At 47.7% G+C, this 23473-nt stretch overlaps 1 protein-coding gene across 4 annotated transcripts in view; it reads right to left on the bottom strand.

Moving 5' to 3' along the window:
* Positions 1–73: 73 nt before the first annotated feature.
* The window catches only part of CREB3L1 (cAMP responsive element binding protein 3 like 1), a 60886-nt gene continuing 37486 nt past the window's right edge, over positions 74–23473 (bottom strand). For 2 of the 4 annotated variants that reach the window (XM_074543056.1, XM_074543055.1), the window contains exons 2-12: positions 19193–19421; positions 14307–14467; positions 12667–12745; positions 11595–11755; positions 10827–10976; positions 10007–10065; positions 8136–8204; positions 5742–5841; positions 1614–1734; positions 919–1162; positions 74–511 (exon numbers count right to left, since the gene is read on the bottom strand). In XM_074543056.1, the coding sequence (XP_074399157.1) occupies positions 475–511; positions 919–1162; positions 1614–1734; positions 5742–5841; positions 8136–8204; positions 10007–10065; positions 10827–10976; positions 11595–11755; positions 12667–12745; positions 14307–14467; positions 19193–19385 (1374 nt within the window). In that variant the 5' untranslated portion in view covers positions 19386–19421 and the 3' untranslated portion in view covers positions 74–474. The remainder of the gene's footprint in view (positions 512–918; positions 1163–1613; positions 1735–5741; positions 5842–8135; positions 8205–10006; positions 10066–10826; positions 10977–11594; positions 11756–12666; positions 12746–14306; positions 14468–19192; positions 19422–23473) is intronic. The other 2 variants (XM_074543054.1, XM_074543053.1) reach the window with 2 other exon arrangements.

The following is a 23473-nucleotide window of genomic DNA, read 5'->3' as shown; positions in this document are numbered from 1 at the left end:
ATCTCTCCAGCACCAGCATCACCCACTCCTAAAACCCTCGGGCAGAACAGTCAATCCAGCACTTTCTCTCTCCTTCAGGTGCATCTGATGTAGCCAAGAGCTACACATGTGTGTACAGCCCCCTTGGTCTGGAAGCTTTGGGGAGCGAGCTGAATAGTTTATGGGCTTCCCCTGATCTCCCTCCTCTCCAAGGTGAGCCCACATCCATAGGGTAGTGCTCATTTAAGCAGGAGGTAAGGCCAGAGAAAAGGGAGTCTCAGGGCTTCTCCAGACAGTTATTGCTGGTTCTGGCAGTCCTGTGACTCCCCTCAGAGAGATCAGCACTAAGGGGATGATGGGGAAGGGGAGGAGCTGAACCCAAGGCCAGTTTAGGAGTGTCTAAATGCAGTGTCCTCTCCTGCCAAGTCCCCTCAGTTGCTTGGTGAGGAGGGAATCCTGCAATCAGACAGATGAGGCCTTGAGGTCCAGCAGCTGCTACAAGAATTCAGTTGTCTCACTGGAGCTTGTCTCCCTGAGGAAAAGAAAAGACAAGGCATCAGTCAAGGTTCATTGCAGCCTCCTATGCAAATCCACCTCTCTGTGTGCCCAACTAGTTTGCTCTGACCAGGATGAACTCCTTCCCCAGGGCACTAAATGGGACACAAACCTGGGACCATATGAGTCATCCAGCCCTCCACATCTTTATGCAAGTGGGACACTGCTTAATGGACAAACTTTTGCTCTAGAAAATGAACTTGTTGAACTTGCTCTTATGCTCCCTGCCAGCACTGGCCTCCTCCAGCCATGGATCTTAGCTGACTGCCTGTCCTGGGTGGCTCAGCTGTCCTTGGCTTGCAGCAGAAGGGACAGATGTGCCTGCTGCTTCCCCCCAGACACTGTGCTGTGCTTTGAGCTCAGAAGGTGGCCCCACCAGCTTACCTCTCATGGAACTGCTCTTTGAGGTGGCTGAGAGTTGGGTCAGTTTGGTTCTGGTCAGGACGCCCCTGGGTTTTGCTCAGATATTTAGCTGTCTCATGTGTCCTGGCCAGATGAGGCCTTCCTTCTTCAGACTGCCTTTTTTTGGCTTCCCACCCCTCAGGATGGTCCATGGTCAGGAAGGAGCTATAGCTCTCTTCTAAGGAGCCAGCACCCTCATCATAGAAAAGGAGGCTCCGTGACTGAACTGGAAAAAAAGGAGAGCATTGGTTAACAATGAGGGCAAGATCTCTTGCAATGGGTGTGGGTCATGATGGTTGTTTCAGCACATGCTCACCCAGCCTTGTCCATGTGGAACTGTGCAGGATACCCTCCTCCCCCTGGCTTCATGAAGCAAACGCCCCCCTGGACACACAGCCTCTTCAGAAGACAATCAGTCTGCCCTGGGACTTTTCCCTCATGTTCCTTCCTTTGACACTTGCCATGTTTTGGGACAATGGTTAGCATAGAATGACAACAGGCCCAACAAGGAGCTGTTATGGAGTTTGTACCACAAACAGATTAGGAGAATTCCCTTGCCACAGTCCCAGCATATGGGGAAGGCACAGAGGTGATGATGCTATGCCTGATCAGGGAGTGTTGAGAGAAGAGCTGGAAATGGTTTGACAAGTTGAAATGGAGGAACACATTAGACTCACTCTTACTAGTTGTGTAAATATCTGGTGCTGGTGTTGCTTTCACTGTCTGTGATGCTGAAGAGAATTCAGGGAGACAGGGCATCAGGGATCCCAGGATCAGAACGAAGCAGAGTGCCAGCACCTAGAAAGGAGATCAGCACAGAGTCAGTGCCACTAGCCATGACGAAAACTCCCCCCACAGCACAACCACATGAGGCTGTGTAAGAAGATCTGGTCAGACTGACAACTGGGTACCTGTGGTTCCCCAGACAGGGAAGGGACTTGCTGTGCTAATCTCTGCTGCAAATTCAAGAAGGAAAGCCAGAAACTTCCTCATGTTGCTTTATTTGGAGTATTTCTGGTTCAATTGTGAGAACGTGCATGTCCTATTGAGGAGAGATAGTGGAAGGCATAGCTGAGAAACAAGCTGAAAAAAAGGAGACTCAACAGAAGGGACAAACTCTGCCTGGACCAAATGGAAGCTGACCATTGGCTTAGCAGGAGCTGTTGTGGGCTGTAAAGAAAACAAGTCCACTGGGAGAAATCTGTGAGGTACTACACACAGAGCAAAGTGAATCTACTATCCATGCAAGGACAGAAATGACAGGAGAACTGCCGTTGCCTAATACCTGATAGTAAAGATGCAGAATTTTAGGAAAGGTTAAATTTATGCTTGATGGGTAGGTATGCAGGACCATGTGTCAGTGCCTTCTGCTACCAAGCAGAACAGTCAGAGCTACTGGGCAGTGATAACAAGAGAAAGGTACATGAAATCTCCCCTGAAATCCCTCAGGTAGGTTTGGAGCTATCTGGAAATTCTGCCATAACAGCAAAGCTTCAGAGTGAAATGCCAGTGCTGATCATAAGGGACTCTACAGAGCTTAGGGAACTGCCAGTACAGAGCAAGAAGGCACACATGGGAAATGGTACAGAGCCAAATTACTCAACACTCATGCACCATGCATGGTCTGTAAATACCTGCTGCCAGCTCAGTGCTCAAACTGAGCAGCCAAAGAGGCAATGCGTCAGTTGGTAATTTCTACTACCTATGTATAAACTAGCAAATTTGATCTTGGTGGATGCCTGTGGGGACAGCCAGCAATTGCTTGACTGCTTTTCAGAAGCCACCTATTTTAGAATACCTGTGCCTAAGTAATGCACAGAAGCTGGTACATCAAGCTGCAATCCACATCAGTGGATTGCAGGAGATGTGGAAGATGAAATAGTAACATGGGGATACTGTGTTATATAAAGAAGGATTTTAATTATCCAGACTCTTCATGTCTGGTGTTAAAGAAAGGACATTAAATGAAGGCAGCATAGATGCTGTGGAAATGTGTCATATCAGGCACATGAAGAATTTAGAATCCTTATTCAACAGAAACAGAGGAAAAAATAAATTCTGAATGGATGTTGCTTGGAATTATCACAGCCAAACACACAACTTGGAGAAAAGGGAGCCAGCCCTGTAAAGTCTGTTCTTTCCTTCTAAAGAAAACCAGGCTTTTTGGGCTGAGAAAGAGCAGTAAATTAACATCTTGCTTTAACAGAGCTTTCAGCTGGGGTTTTGCAAAACAGCACTGTTTTTACTGTTTTGTTTCAGGTTAACTCTGATGCTCTGATTCAGTCCTAGTTCAAACTCTACAACACTTCATAACAGTAACTCTTGGCTTGATTTGGAGTAACATTTATGTCACAGCTTTTGACCATCTTATTATTTGACCCTTAAAATTGAGGAAAATTAACCTAGAGAAGACTACTGCAAAACCATTTGGAAAGGTGGAGGCAAAATTAATAATAAAATAAAAGACATACTGAGAGTGTATTTATCAAAGGTTCACTGTCAAACGGTGAGGAAGTAGCAGATGGAGTAGCAGAGAGATCTGTTACAGATCTGGCAAGATTCAGTATTTTTAAGCTTGACTTAAATGATGGACTGTATCAAATCTGCAGATGGCAGGGACTACAAGCAGACTGGCTTTTGGTTAGTATTCAAATTTGGAATGATCTTGACCATGGGAAGAAATGGTCCAAGAGAACACTGGGAAGATATATACAGACAAATGTGGGGACCTGCTGAGAGCTCTGAGGTGGCAGGAGTGATTAACAGAGGAAATACATCAGTAGCCATGTGTTTCAGCTGTCCTACAGAAGAGGCTCTGGGAGTTAAGGTCAGTGTTACTTTGCAAAGGGCAAATCTCAGCCCAAGCATTATGAACAGGCTTTCTGGCTGAATTTGTACTGGCCTTCAGGTGGAACACTATGCCCAGCTTTGGACCCTATACTTCTAAGAAGATGCAGGGCCATTGGAGAAAATCTGGAATGCAGCTCTGGGAACAAACAGTGATTCAGTAACTCAGCCTTTGAGGGAAAACTGAAGAAATCATGGTGATTTAACAGACCAGACTGAAGGGAGTTGCTCAAAAACAAGAATTTTCAAATATGTAAAATGCAGCTGCCCAAAGGGAGAATAAACAGATCTTGCTTACAATGGGCAGAAGAAGTTCTAATAGGCTTAAGCTGCTGCAAGGGAGATTGAGATGGGATAGCAAGAAAGCTTTATCTGGGAAAGATTACATAGCACTGGAATGGTTTGCTTGAGGAGGCTGAGGACTGCTCACCACTGGAGCCTTCAAGAAGTAGCAGTACAAATATTCAGGAGCAATGACACAGGGCTAAAGAAGAAGGGTAGCCTGCTCCACACCAATGCTGCAAGGAACAATGATTCTACATATCTGTCATGATAATGAATGCTGTACTTGAAAATGGAAAATGAGAACTCAGAGGCTTATGAAAGGAACTGGTGAAAGATAGAAAAGCAAATTACAAATTCTTGGAATGCTTCAAAGCTAGGAAGTCAGAGAGTGGGTGTGTGGGCTGGGATGCCTGCAACAAAGGGAACAGCAAGGAGACATAGGACATTGTTGGGAAGCTAAATTAGATATCATATCAGCCTTTAGCACAGGGGTTGTCTGCAAGGAACCTCTTCTAAAATTGTTTATTCCAGGTAGTAGCATTGAAGAATTGTTGGAGCCAGGGGTGCTCTGATGAGCTGCTGCATTAAGGAGCAATGAGTCACTGGGCTCAGCTGGGTCACACCCAAAAATGTGGAAAGAACTTGGGAATGAAGACAGAGAGCAGGGACAAGAAAAGACAGTCATTAAAATCTGGTCTGACATGGGAGCAGCAAAGAGCAGCAAAAGGTTGAGCAGACTTTGAAAGGAGAAAGTGCTTGAAATTACAGAGCAGGGCTCTGGAATCAAGAAAACTCATTGAACCAGGACCAAAAAACAACCCCTCAGGACACTGAGGGTGCTGAGAAAGTGGGGCAAGTACCTCACCATCTGCTTGCATTTTGTGACTGCTAACAGTACAGAAGTGATAACCAGATATAGATAACTAACTCTGACAAATTTGTCACGAGCAGCTACTATGACAATCCTGCAAAGACATCACAGGGGTGAAGATTATATTTTTACTACGGATCATAAATTTCCCCCAGAAAAAAAAGAGAGATGAAGATTAAGCAATTTGTTCTATTTATGGCTATATGCTGGCATGCTCTAAAACTCCTCAATGAAGCCAATATTTATTAACCATGATCCTCCACTATGAGGCAAACAGGGATTACCAAAACAACAGACAACCCCGAATTATTATGGTTAGTCAAAAGGACAAAGAGAATTCCAGCTGGATTTAACAAAGCCTATGTGGAGGCATAGCAAGAACAGATGCCATTTCTTGCTGATAAACACAAGGTAATGCCCACTGGGATGAATACTTGGAGTGTTCATCTGCCCTGCTGAGTTAAACATTAAGCATTACCAGCTCAGCAAAAGAAAGCTCTGCCCATTACAATGGAATCTCATTGAAGATTTTTGCTGAATGGCTAATAACTAATGAAAAGCAAACAAAGTGCTTTTTTGCCCAAAGAAGAAGGCAGTGAAAATGCAGGAATTATTCTAATGTTGTTGCATAAACAACTGATATATGTATGACACAGGGCCCAGCTCTGGTAAATATAACACAAAAGGAAAGAGCAGATATAACTGACAACTGAGCTGGACAGGAAAGAGGGCAGAGACAGGCAATCAGCAAAGCTGTTTGGAGAAGCATGGCCAATAAGGAAGATGGAAATGAAGCTTATACCATTAGACAGGTCCCAGTCTGCGTGGAAGCCATTTTATAAGGTCTGGAGACTTTCCCAGCTACCAGAGCCTGAAGCTTCTGTAACTGCTGGAGCAGAGTCCTGTGATAGGAAACAATGCATATCAAAACTTAATAAGGAGGTAGAAGCCAGTAAGTGAGCCAAGAATACCACTACCTGCTTCACATTGTACCTTGATTTTCCCTTCTTGTGAAAACAAGTATCTCCCGTTTGCTGTATATTGCTTAAGTTCTCTGACCAAACAGGCTTGGGAAACAAGAAACAAAAAAGGGTCTTATCAGTGGATCCACCACCACCTTTACTGCACCTACCCACTATTATGAATTACTATTATCTAGGGCTCCTGGGTGCCTGAAAGCCCAGCCAGTGAATTCCCAGAGCAGTGGAGAGCCAGCATACCAAGAAAACCAAGATCTGGCATGGAGGCTGAACTTTGTAGACAGGTCAGACCTTTAGCACAGGCTTGCCTGCTCCCACTTCATTCAGAGACACGTACTCTGAAGCTCGACTTGTGCCCCAAACTGTGGTGGAGAGAGAAGTAAGAAACAGTTGTGATCCCCTTGAGCTTCTTCAGTCTTGGCAAATTCTGCAGAGGAATGTAGGCAAAGCCAAATCTTGAGTTCAGCAATTAATTAATTCTCTGACTGCCCTGGCTGGAACACATGCTAAGGTCTCTCTGCCCCATTTAACTGTTCATGGGCATCTGCACACATAATACAAAACAGTGGGAGGTGTTACCAAGAGCTACTGAGCCCTTCACTGAGCTGGTGAAGGAATCTGGGATGAGGGAGACTACAGAGTGCACAGTTCCCAAGAGTTGCATACTATTGAAATGGAGGCTATTGCTGACTTTCCCTCTGGGAGCACTGACTGTTTTACACAAATATGTCTGAGCTTTCATAAATTGCCAGGTCCTGGAACCAGGAGATTGCAGGAGATTCCCAGCTTTGTCCCTTTCCAAATCCTGTTTTGCTCCATGTACATGTGGAGGGAGAGAAGCACAGAGTGTCCCACTGGCAGTGCTCAAAAACCAAACTAAATTAGAAGGAACACAATGTGTATTTTAGGGGGAAAATTAAAATCTCTTGGCTTTTAGGACAGTTTCCTCATTTTCAGGGTGGGGCTCACACTTTTTCAGCAGGAGAGCTGCCCACACTCCCAGAGAGGCCAGGGGGTAAGATGTGCCCCATGCGTGAGAGCAGCTAAGCAGCTGTATCTCTGGCAGACAGGAGACATCTGGCTCTCACACACCTCAGCCAGACCATGCCTGGCAAGCCCCAGTCCCAGCTCCAGTGTCAGGCCTGGAAGCCAAGGCCACTGCTCTCGTGTGGTGGATGGGAAAAAGGTGTGCAGTGAAGCCCCTTGGAGTCCTCCATGAGCTGACATGGCAGCTGAGGAATGGGTGAGGAACTGGCTCTCTGGCTGTGGCTCTCCCCTGCAAATTGAGCTGATAAAAATGGAGCTATAGAGACAAGCATCCTCTGCAGTTTACCCTGCCCTTGCTCACACCTGTTGTGCCCAGTAAGAGGGAGCAGAGCTGGGCTCTCCTCTAGCTCTGGCTGCCCTTCCCCACTGCAGGGTGGAAATCTTCATTATTTGCTTCCAAGGAAGCAAATTCTCTTTGTAATTGATGGGCCAGCTCTGCATATAAAAAGCACAAGTGCTCACCAGAGCTTTGAGTAAGGAAACCCAGAGCCTTGGATGAGAGAACTTTGGGGCTGTGGGAGCCAGCTTGCTCCTTTCAGGTGAGCAGTAACAGCAGATGAGACAGAGATTCTTTGGTCTTGCTTTGCCTAAAAGAGGCTGAGAAAGGGCTGGAATACCACATGCACAACAAATTGCCCTGGATTTGGTGGGAGTTGGGATCTCTGCTTTTATTAGAAGAATGGGCTTTCCCTGTATTCACCGAGCCTGTTCAGCTTTCTCAAGAGAAATCTGAAACAGCCACACTATGCCCAGGGCATTTTATTTCTCTGAAGGGCCCAAAAGCAGAAACAGTGGGTCTGAGAGGCTGCTGGGGCCTCCCTTATTGCATCTGTCCTGGACACAGACGGAGCCCTGGAGGGGAATGGAGAAGGCAGCATGAGCCCAAAGGATTGCAGGGAGAAGGACAAAGTGACATGGGAAACATGCCTTCCCTCCCTCCCCTTGCTGTGGAGTGTCCTGGCATCCCAACACAAACATTCCAGCTTGCTAACCAAACCCAGCTGCCTCCTCGCCGTCCTGGGCTCAAAAGCAGCGCCTGGCCAAGCAGCACCGTGCAGGAGCTGGGAGCAGCCTGCTTTTCTCTCCTTGTCCCCCCGCTCCAGCACTCCTGACTTCCATTCCTACCCACCCTGCCCTACCCACAGAGGGCCAAGTCTAGCTCCTCTTACCTGTTTGCATTTTCTAAGGTCTCCACTTTTTTCCAGAGTTCATTGTTTTCTGTTGTGTATGTCTCTACCCTATGGGAATAAAACCCACAGCCAGTTAGTCACAAAGGCCAGAGAGATTAAGACAATGTAGTCCTTGCTTTTCATGGGGTATGGAGGCTCAGTGGCTTCATCTGTCACCTGCAGATATGGTCCTGAAATCAAATGTTACTTGGCCCACCTTGCTGCTGCCAGCCCCAATGGAGCGGGGATGAGACTGCAGGTTGACAGTTACATGTGACAGTCCCCAGTTCAGCATCTTCTGTGGGTTGGGAGAGACAGTAGCACCTGGTTACAGGCAGGTCAAGTCAGGACAGACCCAAAGTCATGCAGGCATTTCCATCACTTCCAAACCCCTCTAAGAAGCAGGAAAAAGGAGGAGGGGAACAAAGTCAAACCCCTCCCTGAGAACCTGCCCTGGGCTCTGCGCCCTGGCGGTGAAATCCAGGCCGCTCTGTGCAAACGCTGGGCCAGCTCCGACTGCAGGCACTTGAGGGCAGCAGAGAACCTGCAGGCTCCTTCTCACGGCTTCCGACGGGTAAAGTGGTTGGGCTGCAGCTGGGACAAGGGAAGGGGAGTGCCTCCAGGTCGGGAGAAAAGCAAGCCAGATAGAGACGCAGCCTGATCCTGCTGGAGGTTTGCAGCACAGCCTTTGAACCAGGCGTTCCGTGCAAAAACTGGGCTTCCAGCAAAAGTGTCAAATTGAATGGGGAAGGGCCCAAGTACAGGCTTTGACAAACCACTTTTTAGTAAGCCAAGCTGACCAAAGACATGTTCTATTAAAAAAAAAAATCACTGAATGCTGCTTTTGGTTCACATTTAAACCTGGCATTGTTTGAAAGCCATCTGTCATAGCAATGCTCTAGCGTAACAAACTGCTTAGTACATAGAGGCACCACAGCCACATCTGGGGAGGAGGCCCCAGCACCAAACGCCCTGGACCTGCCCTTTGAGCGAGGTCAGCCAGCTCCCCAGCCCTGTCTTGAAGGTCCCCATATGGGACACTAGCTGGAGGTGATGTGCTCTGGTGCCTGGACGTACCCATGCATACTGAGGCCCCTTGAATCATCTGCTTTAATTGAGCATTTCTGTGCAACTAGAGAAGATAAATACATCAGGGAGAAGAGTTAATTGAAGTTGGGTTTGGGGGTTGTTTTTTCCATTTGCTGATCTCAGATGGTGTTAGTAACTGGGAAGAAGATAGTAATTATACAGAAACATGAATTTGTGCCTGGATTGCAGCATTCTTCTTTGCCTGGGAATGCGCATTAGGGGTTGCTAGCATAGGAGTTTTCTACCCCGTCAGTCATGTGACTGGGTTAGGCCCGCCATACACAGGAGAAAAACAAGGTTGCAAGGAGAAAAACAAAGTTAATGCAGAGAGTAGAAGTGGGGGGGAGTGGGGAACAACTGTAATGCAAGGTTTTTCTTGCTGTCAAGTGTTTGTGTGTCCGACTTCATGGGAAGAGAGGGGGAAAAAGCCATGATCAGTGCCCTCCAACAGCTTGCCACTTATGGGACAGACAAAATAGAGGCAACTTCTCGTGGGGAAACCCAAAATCCCACCTTGTTGGCAGCCGAAACAGCCTGTCTTTTTCAGGGGAATAGGCAAATGAAGCAGTTGGAAACACAAAATTTCTTGCCCAATCTTTATCCCGCAAGAGGATTTCTAGGAGGGAGGAGAGTAGGGGCAAGATCCCAAACCAAACTCCTGGGCAGCCAGCCTTGCAAGGAATTGTATTTTTTAAGCAATTCAGAGACAAAATACTAGAAAGGCAGTCTGTGCATGGTCAGGATTGCTTTTTTCAAAGTAAGACTGAGAAGAAGAAACTTACTTTTTCTCTAGACATTCCACATACTCTTTCTTCTTTCTGCGGCTCTCCTGAGCAGAGATCTGTGAGGGGGGCAGAGGGGAGTCAGTATCATAAGTCTCTGGATGTTTTTTTGTGGCTCATGCATCTTGTCTGTCTCCTGTGCACACAGCATCCTAAAGGCAAATGGGGAGTTGCCTTCCTACTGATCTCTAGGCCAAAACTGGGGGGGGATTGATGCTGTAGGTATGCAGCTCTCCTTGGCTTGTAACCTGCAACCATTTGTTGCATTATGCCCCTCGCTGCCCTGCCAAAAGCATCTTCAGGGTTGCATTCCACTCCACTGACTCATGGGTATGTGCTGTGGCCATTTGGGCTGATTCTGCTCCAGGCCACTTCTGAGTCACTGGGTGATTAGTTCAGTCTCACCATTTCTCCCAGAGGATGCTTTCTAATCCCAGTCTAAAGTATCACAGCCTCTGCCTGGTTAGTGAACACTCTGCATCACCCATCCCACACCATGCAATGGCTTTGGTTTCCCTGTCCTAGCAACAAGGCCTGACCTGACCAGTTTGTCTGACCTGTGGACCCTAACCCACACCACATACTCCCAGGAACTGTACTGGAAGTCACACTTCCAAGATATGGCTGTATGCAAAGCATGCAAGTACAAATGCCCTTTGGCACATTTTGTGGGTTGGGAGGCTCATGCTAGTGTACCAAAGGCACGATCCCACCTTTTCTGAGCTGCAGTGACACTGAGGAGGTGAGGGTAACTACAGCACTGGGCAGCCTAAGATGCTCTGGAATCATGGGAAAAGAATGATTCATTTTTTGCAGTCACCTTGTTCTTGATTTTCCTCCTGACCCTCTTCAGTGCTTTCTCCTCTGCTTTGGTGAGGGGCAGCTTGGTAGGAATGGGGTAACCCTCTGCAATCAAGGTGCGCTTCTCTTCTTCAGTCAAGAGCAGTGGGCCAGAGGTTCCTTGTAACTTCTGAAACACATAGAGAGCATTCATCAGTGTCAGCAAGGAGTTCTACCCCAGTGATCCTCCTTAAGGCCTTGCAGAGCAGCCAGAGGCTGTACACATCAGAGTGGAATACACTGCTGCCCACTGACACCAAACAGGTACAGGGCAGTGCTCTTTCCTACTCTCAACCTGATCTGGGGGCACAGCTCAGCAAGCAACTTCTTTCCTCTTTTACTTGGGAGGGCATCTGTTCCTTCATAGTGAGGCTGGCTACACACTTGCACACCTGCCAACAAACTTCTGGGCAACAGTTAAAATGGTCTGGTTACTGGAATTCTCAGTAATTCCTCTCTCATTAGCCTTCTCAGAAAGTCCTGTTGGTGCATAGGCCACTTCCCAAAGTATGGATGAAAGACAGCACCTGCTAAAACAAAGTAGATGCTGGTAGATATGCAAGATTCATTGAGCATCTTCTCACTCCTGTAAGCATTTACCCTTGTGCTAAGACATCACATTGCCTTGACAGAGCATTTCAGCTTGGAGAACTTAGCAAGGGCAGGAACCTCCACATAAGCCCTGGAAATCCTACAAACCCCTCTGAGCAGCAAGGAAGCCTGTGTCCCAGCCCTGTTGCCTCCTTACATGTGGTGCTGTGAGGAGAGGTGAGGAGGAGATGGCAGTAGAAGAGCGAGCAGCAGGCCGGGCTGGGCTGGAGGGAGGCAGGGACCGAGGGCTCTGAGATCCGTCACTGTCACTGCCATGGCTGCTGGGTGGAGTTGGAGGCATCTGCACCAGGTCATCTACTGAGGAATAAGGAGATCAAGTCAATGGCTCTCATGTCAGCCTGTTGGTACAGGCATAGGGTTATACCCCCTGTCATAACACAGGGCTGAAAGGAGAGGATGATGAATTTCAGAAGATGGGGTGAGCCTGAGAAAAAGGCTTGACTGAGCACTGCCCAAGACAGAGGTTAGACTGACCTCAAATGTGCTAAACTAGGAACTGCAGAGGAGCTGGCAGGGCTTTGCCAAGGAACTGAAGGTATTTACAAAGCAATAAGGTGCTCCAGTGTCAAGCAGAAAGAAGCAAAAAGCCTGTGATGTTTTGCTCCATAGCCTGTTCACAAGTACAGGAAGCTCTGTGAGAGCAGAGCTCTTCCAAAAGCACTGCAGGGCTCACACGCTTGCCAGCACACTTGATCCAACGGAGCTCCGGTCACTCAGTTGGTTTCCAAGCACTTGAAAACTGTCCCCACTTTGTACTGGAGAGCCCTAGGGGCCTTAATGGAGGTGGGAATATGCCTAAGGAATGTCTCTGTGCGGCAGTGGGAGTTCCCATAGTGCTTTCATTTGTGCATCGGCAGATTTTCAGATGCTTGGGTTTCTTTCAAATTAAACTGGATCCTGAATTTCCTGACTTTCAGATGGTTATTTTTGGATAGCTCTACAGTCTCTCTGAGGATTTTAAAGGCACTCTTGCATATTTCCAACTCTGAAGTAGCCTGTTTTGCCTGGGAGTCCCTGTCTGAACAATTTTGTTTGTGGCTCCTGATGCAGACACTGATCTGAGCTAGAACAGTGCCCAATCTTCTGGTGTTCTCTGCCCCAGTGCTACCTTATATGCACAGCTCTGCCTTTAGGTGTTGTCTTTCTGCCCTGTATATAACAATCTATAGCTGAGTAATATAGTTGACCAGGAAATTCTATCTTCTTACCTGTAGGTACATTTAGAAACTGGTTCACCTCTTTGGGTTCAGCTTTGATCACAGGTGCTGGAGTCATTTCTATAGGAACCTGCGGAAGAGAAGCACAAAGAGCTCTTGGCCACTGCCACATCCCCTGCCCAGAAGGCTCCCACCAGTTCTGCCCATAGCCACTGGCCAACTGCTGCCTGTCCTGCCCCATCTCACAGCTCTGCCCCAGAGGAGCCTCTCACCACAGAGGAAACCAAGAGTTCAAACATAAGCCACTGAAGTCTCAGTTGCTGGGCACACAGAGTGCAAACACATTTACACAGGAAGTGGCACTGGAAGATGGATGTGCTGCCAAGCAATGCACTGAGCTGAGTATCTCCAAAAGGGAGATGACTTTTATTCTTGGCAATTCTTCCTTTGATAGACCCAGACAGTGTAATTTAAACCAACCCCTGTGTTACCATGGGAAGTCCTTCTTTGATCTGCCTTCATTATAAATGGGAGTATAAAGGTTGTACAGAAACAGAACAACCATGCTGCCCTGTTCATGTGACTTTCACCAGGGACACTGGGCAACTGTTTCCAATTGGAAGGGACTGAGAGCTGAATAAAGAGTAGATTTACTCCCATCTGTGTTATGCTGCCCCTCAGCCTCCTGGCTTGCCAGCCCCCAGCCCACCATAGGGTGGAGTTTTTACACTGAACAGACACATTGCAAACTCCTCCAGACTGTAAATACAGCTGAGAGAGCACCACGGTATGGCTGCTGAGCATACACAGCAGAGATTGGAGGGCACAGCAAGTTCAAGCTGTGTAAATAATAGAGGAAGTTTGTGCACAGTTTTGGCTGGAAGAACCCATTTGTTTTGGATGGTTGTTTAAATAGGAAGATGTTCAACATGAGTGAAAAAAGGAACGGAACCCCAGAGATGTTCTACTGTTATCTACTGAGCTGCTACAAGACAGGCAAGGTCTGTGTGAGACTGGTCAGACCTTCTCATCCAACACAGCTGGACTCAAGGCCAGCTGAACTAAGCCCTCAACTTACACCCACATACCAGTGGCATAAGTGAACCTCCTTCAGACAAACAGACTTCTTAAGAACCTAGATGTGACCAAAAGAGTTGGCCCCTTGTTACACAGAAATAATAAATCCTGCTGCTTCATAGGAAAAGGCAAGCAGGACCTAGAGTGGGACCAACATTTCCAGTGAGCAGCTCCAAAGAATGAGAGGCCATGTGACAAGTCCAAAGCCATGAAAAAGACAGTGGCAGAGCAGGGATCTATACGGAGGAATAGTGAGGTCACTGGCATCGCATTAATTGACACTGTTCTCTGAAAAATGAAAATAAGCCAAGAGCGGCTACAGAGATACTGGCATATTGGAGGGGGCAGATCTCCAGTAGGTGCAAGCTTAGAGCTTTTGGCTTTTGTGCCAAGGAAACATGCTTATATTTAACCAAGATTGTAAAGCCTTCTTGGCTGCCATTTCAAGAGGAGAATGACAAATAATAGAGTGTCTGGGCTTTGTAACATCTTCTCCTGTCTGTTCAGTAGCTAAATCACCTTGCAGGACCCTGCAGTCTCATGTCTGCATCTGCACCACCAGGGGTGCTGCTGTGTGAGAGCCCAGGTTCCCAACACATCTTAGATGGGCTCACCTCCTCGGGGAGTGGCAGTCTCTGCAGAGGATTGAGGTTCAGCACTGGTATGGAGCTGGCAGGTAGCTGGGACTCAGGCAGGTCTAGAGGCAGGTTCTGTTCCTGTTTCACCATGATGGAGCATAGTTTGGGCCCCAGTGACCACACTCCATTCTCCAGCTCTGAAACATGCACAACATGAGAGTCAAACTCCAGCAAGAGGAGGGCAAGGAGAAAAGAAGCCATGCAGACAGCTTCCTCTGACTGAGGAGGCTGCCTCTCCAAGTTCAGCACTGTCACCACACAAGCATGTGTGGCGACTGTGTACAAAACACAGAGTACAAAAGGGAATGAACCCCCAGTGTGTGCTCCCCAGTGTGTGGGGAGCAGACAGGACAGAGATAGAGGAATTGTGTCTCTGCTGGGCTCTGACTGTACAGCCCAAGCTCTGGAGGACAGTTGCAGGGTTTCTCCCCCCAGTAATGTCTAGGTCTCATCCTCTGGAGCTTATTTATATTTAGGGTTCAGTGAGAGGAGGATGCTGGGCTGTTGCTCCATAGGCAGCATGGCCAGCATCACAGATCTGCCAGGTGATTTACCTAGAATAGCACCATCTCTGTGCTGGTGAGCTGGTGAGAGAGCAAGCATGATGACAGTGAAAGGCTGGCAATGCTGCTTTGGCCACCTGATGATGTTGTGCCAAGTACCAGGGCTTTGCTTCATGACAGAAGAGGAAGGAGGTCTACTTCTGTGGAAGGAAGCCCACTGCAGCACCTGCTTGTGAGGCTGCTTCCACAGCTGCTCCCCTCAGTCTCACCTCTGAGACTCTCTTCTCTACCCTGAGCTGCTCAGGGGACTGCTGTCCACAGCTGTACCCTGCTGCTATTGCTGGCAGGGACAAGAAGCACCAGTGAGGGAAAGGGAATGTCTGAAGAGAAATGAATGGAGCCGTGGGGACATGCTCCCCTTGCCTCCTGCCTGCTCTGTCCCATGCACATCTGTGGTGTGAGCCTGGCTTGCCACTGGAAGTAGAGATCCCAGATAAACTGCAGATGGGAAAAGGACTGCTAGGCAGGAGAGCTACCTGGGCTCTGCTCTAAACTTTCGGTCTTTGCACTTCAAATACTTCAGCCTGCCAAAAGGCTACTCCCAGCTGGCCTGCAGCCTTGCACCCTTGTTCCTAATCCTCATCCATTCCCTTTCCCTTTTTATCTGACAAGTAAAAATACATTTGGCTTGACATAGGACAGACTATTGCTAACTGTGTCACCAGAGAGAGCTCCAGTTGCCTCCACAAGGCCACAGTCTGACTCACTCTCTAACCTCTCTGCACTGCTCTCTGCATGCAACACTCTCAGTCAGGCCCAGGGATGTTGCCTAGATGTCTGCTGCCCAGAGCAGTTCTGCAGTGCAGGCCTCAGTCCAGAAGATGTCCTGGCAAGAGGAGAGAGGGAGAAAGGTCTTTCTCTGCTCCAGAAAAGCCTGCACAAAGAAGAGTACAAACAAGCAGCTGTTCACATGGGAGCTGCCATCTGATCTAACTTAAACATATGTTAACATTGTCTTTGCCCTACTCAGCCTCTGTTTTCAGGAGAGGCCAGGGCAGAATCCTGCCTCTGGCCTTTGCTTGGACAGAGGGGTGTTAAAGCCCAGACAAGAATTCTATATGATAACACAGTGTTGGCCTTGCCAATGGAATATGTTGTTTTCCTGTCTTTGGTCTAGCACCTCTTATTTCTGCCCAGCAAGTCTCTCTAGCAGATGTTCATTCCTTCCAGCTGCCTCTGTGACTGGATGTTGTCAAGCACAGAGGCAGATCCTGTGGCTGCTGCGTGTGTGTCTCAGCTGTGAGTGCTGCTCTCAGTGCTGCTGGATTGCTTTCTAGAGCTTCCCACAATGCAGCAGGGCCAATGTCATCAGGCAGCATCTCAGGCAGGGGGGCACTGTACAGCTGAGACAACACAGAGCCTACTGAGCAGACACAGAGTGGATTGTGTTTTCTCTGTTCTGCTAAGGACACTGAACCCAAAGCAAGTAGTGAAGTCCTAGTTACCCTGGTATGCAGACAAACACCTTCTGATGGAAGGAGGCAAAGTGTCACACAACCACCAGTGTTTGTATCCAGAAAACTTGGACTGACTTCTGCCTTTCACAGAAATGAGGGACCTTGAGAGATCTTTCAGTCTATCCTACTGCTCTAGGCAAGTTCAACTAAACCTATGTCAATCCTGATAGATGATTCACTTGAACCTACCCCTTTGAAAAGTGCTGAAGAGTTCACAGCATCCTCCATTTAAACTCTTCTGTGGTTTTGTAATGCCCACCGTGGGAACATTTTGCCTGCTGACTACTCTGTAGTTCCTTACTGTCATTTGAAGCCTTTTCCTCCTCATCCTTTTTGTTGCAAAGATCTGCATTTCTCTTTTTCTCAGATGTGTGGGGTATCTTTCTGTGAGGGCTGCTGCTGAAGCAAGTTACCAGACAAGGGAGAGCAGACCACCAAGGGCTCTCCCAGACCAGACTTGACTCAGTGAGAGAGCAGCCTCCAGTGCTGTCAGTCCAGACAGGCCAAGGAGCAGACACCCAAATAAGTATGTGCCGTCCTCCCATTTCCTGTCTACATTCTGACCCTGGTCTCTTTCCCACCCTCGGAGATTCTTCTGGGGAGTGATTGGGTTACAGAATCAGAGACAAATAAGCCATCAGAGGGTCAATGAGAGACTGAGGAGTAGGCATCTTTTGTAGAGGCATCTAGGTTCTGCTGCCTGAGAGGATGTTTCACAGGTAACACCGTAACACTGCAGATTTCACTGTAAGCTGGTGGATGAGGCATGCCAAGACACTCATCCTCTGCTCTAGATATTCTGTAGATGCTCTGTACCTACTGGGAAGAAATGTGGCTGAGAGATATCTGTAGCTGCCCAGGGTTCAGGAGGCAAAGAGCAGTGAGAAAGCAGGACCTGTACAGGAGGGCAGGCACTAACCTGAGGCTGGTCCAGTGCTCACAGTTCTGCATAACCCTGGCTCTCCCTGCTCCTGGCATCAAATCACACCCTGCAAAACTCAGGGCTGGTACTGAGGGATGAAGCAGCCAATCAGTATGCACAAGCCATCTGGAAAGCAGACTCCACTGATAAGCAGGGCCACAATGCACCCAGTGGCTTGCCCTAGCTGGCCTGTGTTAGTGGGAACCATGTGGGAAGGGGCAGGATTTGGAAGAGTTTTGGAGATCTGCAGAAAAGCTGCGAGAAAGCTGATAAAAAGCAAGCTTCAGCCAGCTCCAAGCCTAGACAGAGCAGGGGCATTCCTGAGGAGCTCTGTAGAATGAGCAGAGCTTGCTTAATGTTAAAGAAAAAACATTTCTGAGTAATTAATTGGAATTGAATGTCTAAAAGGATTGAGACTGGATGGAGCTGTGCCAAAAGGACTGCACAGTGTTGCAAATACTGGACCTGACTCAGGGTTTCACTAGAATATGACTCACATGCAATTATGAGCCAAAAAAGCCCTGGAAAGATGAGCTGAATTATCTAGCTGCAGGACTGGGTGCATGGATCCTATGCCTGCCATTGTAATCCCAGGCCTTACTCCATTATAAAACTGATCTGCACTCTCAGAGAGAAGTGCCAGGCCCATCTCAAACTCTCCTGGGTTATTCATTGTACACCCTATGCTGGCCTCTGCTCAAGGGTCAGTGTGACACTCCATTCAAGAGAGTCATGATCTTGCCTTTGAGACATAACAGCTGAAGGAAGGGCACGTGCAGACACAGTGGAGAGAAGAAGTGGTGCTGAGTGTCTCAGAAAGGAGCTCTTGAGATAGCTTCATGCTGGCAGTCTTCATCTCACTGCTTTCTACAAATGCATTCTTTTGGCTTCTCTCATTCTCATCTCTTCCCATTCATTTTCAGGGGCAAAAGAAAGCTGTGGTTTTTTGTTCATGATGGTTTGGGGTTTTTTTCTTAGTTGCCCCCTCCAAGACTGTACCAGGGTTAAAACTAAGGAAAAAGAAATGCAAATTGAAAACTTTTTTGGTACTAAGGCAGAGTTGCTTGGACTGCCATAAACCTCTCTCCCAGCATCTCTCTGAGATGCCCCTAAGGAATGTGGCAGATGGTTGCGCCATTTCAAGGACCAAAGAGGTAGCAGAGGCCAGCCTTCTCTCCTTCTGCCTTGGCGTTTGTACCAGAAAGCTGGGATCATTCCTAGTCATGAGAGGAAGCCTCTGTCCTAGGTCTCACTGTTGCTCAAAGGAATAGCTGTCTTCTGTGTATACTGAGCCTGTGCCACTGCTTTTTCAGGCAGCCTGGTGTCCATCAGCTGTTGGGACACCCACACAATCCCACAAATTACAGGACTCTCTGCAAGGATAGCTCTAAAAATACCCAGCCATCATAAATTATCCTGAAATGAATTGTTTTAAAAATAAGTTTTGAAATGACTGTTCCCCTCTGTCTCCTGCTAAAAGATCTGCTGGTAAAGAAGGCACTTAGCTTTCCACATGTACCAGCACTGGTTTCAGCCAGAGACTCATGCTTCCTATGTGCAAGCCAAAACCCTGCTTCCTGATGCCAAAATGGAGCTGGATCTAGGGCATCCACACCCAAGTTTGCAGGGTCCTAAAAAGACATTGCCTGTTGCTTGCCAGAAGCTGGCAGCACACTAAGCCACAGCCAATTACCATCCTTGTAAATAGCAGTAAGCCCAGCAAAGGAGTAATGTGACTATCACAGCACAAATGGAAGGGAAAAATGTGGCTGTATTTGACAACAGCAAATCAAATTCTTCCCTGTATTGGACATGTGCAAGTCCAAGGAATAGCCAGTTTGTCCTTATATATGAAAGCCAGCCAGAGCCTCTGCTAACAGACGTGTCCAAAGCTGAGCAGTGTGCACATCTCATGCTCACCGTTAGCATTATCTTCAGTCTTGACAGGCACAAGAGGGCTCTGGGGAGCAGAGTCTCCACTGAGGGAATAGCTGTGCTCTGCCTGGATGCCTGGAGTGGGTGGATCCAGGTCCATGTCCAGCAGAGGGTTCTTCTCAGCCAGTACTGGGTCATCGAAGAAACTGCTGAAGAGGTCATTGGAGAAATCCTCCATGTTGTCAGAGAAGTGATCCAGGTTCTCTGAGAAATGCTAAGGAAAGACAAAGGCAGAAAGAGCATTAGTGTCAACTCCAAGAGGGATCTGAGAGCCTTCCTCCACACTGAGAGTCAAACCTCAGCATCAATTCCTATTCCTCACCTCCATCAGTCTGACTAAACACCTCGGAATAAGATAGAAAGGGATGTTGTGCTGTACATCACTGCATGTTTATCTATGCCACAAACACACATGAAACTTTTCTACATCATCTTACCTCCCCCTTCCTTTGTGAGTATCTATCTGTGTCTTATAAACTTCATCTCACTGTGACAACAAAATGAATAGAATACAAGAAAGAGATTCCTGTGATGATAAAATGTAAGTGTGGCACAAAGTCATGGTCTTCAGCACCTGTCCTTAGTGACAGACACTTTTTCATGTTCTCTGCCAGCAGCAATAGGCACATTGATGCCCCAGAGGATATCAATCCAGCTGCTGATTTCTATCAGAGAAAAAAGATCAGTTGGATCAACATAACAGGAAGGCCCCCTGTTGTATTTAATTTCCTCTGGGATTTAACAGCCCCTCTGTAGACCATATGAGGCTGTACTTCAGCCAGATAATGCCTGTGAAATTCAGCTCCCCGATGAAGTTTAAACACTACAGATGGGCTGTTAACAACAAACAATCATTCCACTAATCATTCCAGTAACAGTCAGTAAATCTGGCCAGTGCTGCTGCAAAGCTGAGCTCCTGATGCTACAGGGAACCTTCTTCCTTTGAGGCATATCCTCCTATTCAGAAGTCAAATCACTAACTTTTCCATTTGCTACAACAAAGCATTGGTTGGGCAGGGAGAAAAATGATGGCTGCCAAACACCAGCTGAAAAATTATCCCATTTGTTGGCAGATTGAGGCTTCTGGCTCGGGGAGAGGAAAGAAAAGACAGATAGATTCAAGTGACTATATTATACAGACAGAACTGTGTAACTTAAATGAACTGGAGAGAGCTCAGTAGAGTCAGACTGGGTCTGTCCCCCCACCCCCTGCCTGGAAAAGCATCTCGGTGGGCAGAAAGGCATTGAAAGCAGTATACTGAAATACCAAGAGCCACAGGGTATGAATGAGAGTGGGAGAGACCGCGTAGGTCCTGGAGTGGAGACATGAATGCCAATGAATTCCAGAGTGAGAGCTCAGCTCAGCAGAGAGGCTGGCTTCTAGAGGAGCACAGGGTGTGTGCAGTCCTTTCTTTCCCCAGTGCTAGAACTGAGGCAGGAGGTGGCCAGAGGACCCCGGATGCTGGAGTCTGTAGGTTCCTGCTCCTACTGGAAGGTATATTTGTTTTACCTGAGCACAGTACCACTCTGTCAACATTCCACTGGCTGGCAGAGCTTTGGGGTGAGGCTGGGGAGTGAAGCAGGCTCTAGATGAACAGACCCACACTTCCCACCAAGTGGGGGAGGTAAATGGTAAGGGGCAGCAATCTCCAACATGTCAGTGTCTTTCACCCTCCAACATCATCCTTCAGCTGCTCCATTTAAAACCTCAGATGCTTACACAGCATGCTGGAAGTGGGGGTGGAGTCCCTGCCACCTGCATTCTGCCTGACATGAAGTTTCTCTCCATTTACTTCCTTCCCACCTGTCCTCTGACTGCCTGGGGTGACAGCCCCATCCAAGGCTTCCCTGGAGACCAGACACTGCGTGTGCAAGTAGGGTGGAGAAGGCACACTCATGCTAAATCCTAGTGTTGAGGCCCTCCCTGCAATGTCTGGGCTAAAGTTTTCTCCACTTGTTCCCACAGCAGAAGCAGAGTTGGTGGGGTAGTTTGGTAAAATCCACCCAGCCATTTCTAAGTTGCCTAGGAGCATTTTTGCACTTGAATCAAGTAACAGAAAACACCTACCATCTGTGGGGAGTGTAACTTCAGAGGGAGCTGAGTCAGCAGATGGAACTGGGTTAGATAGTTATCTAAAATGCACTGGAAAACCAGGTTTTGTCCTATCCTACAGCATAGAAAGATAAAGAGTTTGGAGTCCTGAGCATTAACCCCAGAGATCGCCTGCTCATGTAACAGCTGTTCTTTGTCTTGTGCTCTCTAAACAACACAAGCAAACACAGGATGTGAACACGATAGCCTTATGGTAAGGGCAAGAACCACAGAAAAGTGAAGAGATTCAGAGTGCTGGCTGCTAATGCACCACAACACAGCAGAGCTGGGCTCAAATCATATTTCATGTTGTAACTCTGAAAACTAGAACCACTGTGTAGCCATGGAAGAGAAGCAGAGCTAGATGGACAACTGTGGGGAGAGCTGTCTGTGACACTGCCATGTGCTTCCAATTTCTTTCACAACTGTGCATTAACAAAGGCAGAGGTGGGATTGAAGAGAGTCAAGAAAATGCATCCGTGCAGTAGTTACACAGATTATCTTTTAGCGGCATCCCACCCACATTTAGAACAACGATCCCTTGGTCAGTCAACAATCTCTCTATTGTTGGACAAACCTACCTAGAGGAAAGAGGCGGAGATGGGTCTCTGGCTCTATTCCGAAACTAAAAAAAAAAATTCACCCCAGCAGCTGCTGAGGGGTGAGAGATGAGTAATGAGTGCAAGGGACTGAGTATCACAGCCTTAACACAGGCATCAACATTGGCAAGAGTAATTTCAGGTTTCTCGTTATTTTACACACCACACAGCAGACTTGCTTGTGGAAGACCTCACTGTTTGGAAATGGGGATGAAGGCAACACCGTTCTCCCAGAGGTGCAGGAGTTCAAGTCCCCAAGAGACCCTTCTCTCCCAAGAGACAGAGACCTACTGCACAGTACAGGAAAAACATGGGTGATGGGCAGAGAATGAAACTTGCACCCCTCCCTGGGAATCCAGAAATGTTGTGGAATCTACCCCACTCTGGGCTTCTGGGTCTTATCCTCCTAAATACTGGCAAAGCCTTCTCATCAAAGCAGCCCGTTTCAGCTCTCACCACTCACACATATACCAGTCCAACATCTCCAAACACAGTTGATGGAGAGAAGGGAGCTAGCCCATGAGATTGGCCATATAGTTTTTATCAAAGGGGGCACCAAGGATCCAAAACCCTCTTGGAGGGAGAGCACCTAGAGCTGACCTAGAGGCAGAGGCAAACAGCAGAATGAAGAGTAAAGCAAACAAAACTAATAACATGGGTTTGTAGCTGGCTATACCCATAATGGAAACTATGGGACCAGCAGGAAGCTGTCACCACATCCCAGGAAGACTACTGGGGCTCTTGGGTTGACTGTTTCTCTTCTGAAGTCAACAGGTATTGTTAATTTTAGACTTCTAATTTGTATAAGACAGCGGTGCATGCAACCACATGGTAAGAAGAAAGAGTGTCCTCTTGTCAAGATCCAACTGTGATGGACACAGTGAGGAGCAACCCAGAGTTTATTTTGGCTAGATGGCATCAAAACCACTACTAATTAGTTTAGCTTGAGCCTGTTAATGCAGAATATGCAAATTTTGTCCCACCCAGCCTAATTCTGGGAAGTGCACTTATCTGGCAAAACTTAAGAGAAAGCTTCGGCTGTACTTCTCCTTTGCATGTGTGAGAGAGGGTTCAGGGAACTAGGAAATGGTGACTCAGGGCTGTGTACATCACACTAGCACATGGCAGGGTCAATGCTCCAAGCTTCTGAGCAATGAAGAGAAGCAGGTTTATCACCTGACCAAATGGATAGCAGCTTTATCCTTGCTGGCTGGAATGGAAGGTGCTGGCTGGTCACTAGCCCTCCGTTCCCACCCAGGTTGGGGCCAGCACAGCTAAAGGTCTTCACGTGCTGCCACAAAATGACAAGACTAGGCTGAGCTTTGGGGGGACTTTTGCCAACACAATGGCAGTGAAGGTCTCAGCGGACCAGGGAAGGTTCAAGAAAGAGTCCATGGAACTTGGGTGTGAATGAAGGTGGCATAGACAGAGATTCACAAGCATAGTAGCCTCGTCCTTTCACAGCTTCTTCAAGACCAAAGCTCCTTGAGAGTGCCTTCCAACCAGGCTGAGATCAGCCAGCTCCTGCTCCTCAGAAGAATGGCCAAGAGTTTCTAATTGTGACAATGAAGGGCT

This window comes from Zonotrichia albicollis, chromosome 6 (assembly GCF_047830755.1).
Source record: "Zonotrichia albicollis isolate bZonAlb1 chromosome 6, bZonAlb1.hap1, whole genome shotgun sequence".
NCBI lineage: Eukaryota > Metazoa > Chordata > Aves > Passeriformes > Passerellidae > Zonotrichia > Zonotrichia albicollis.
This window is presented reverse-complemented; position numbering and strand designations above follow the sequence as displayed.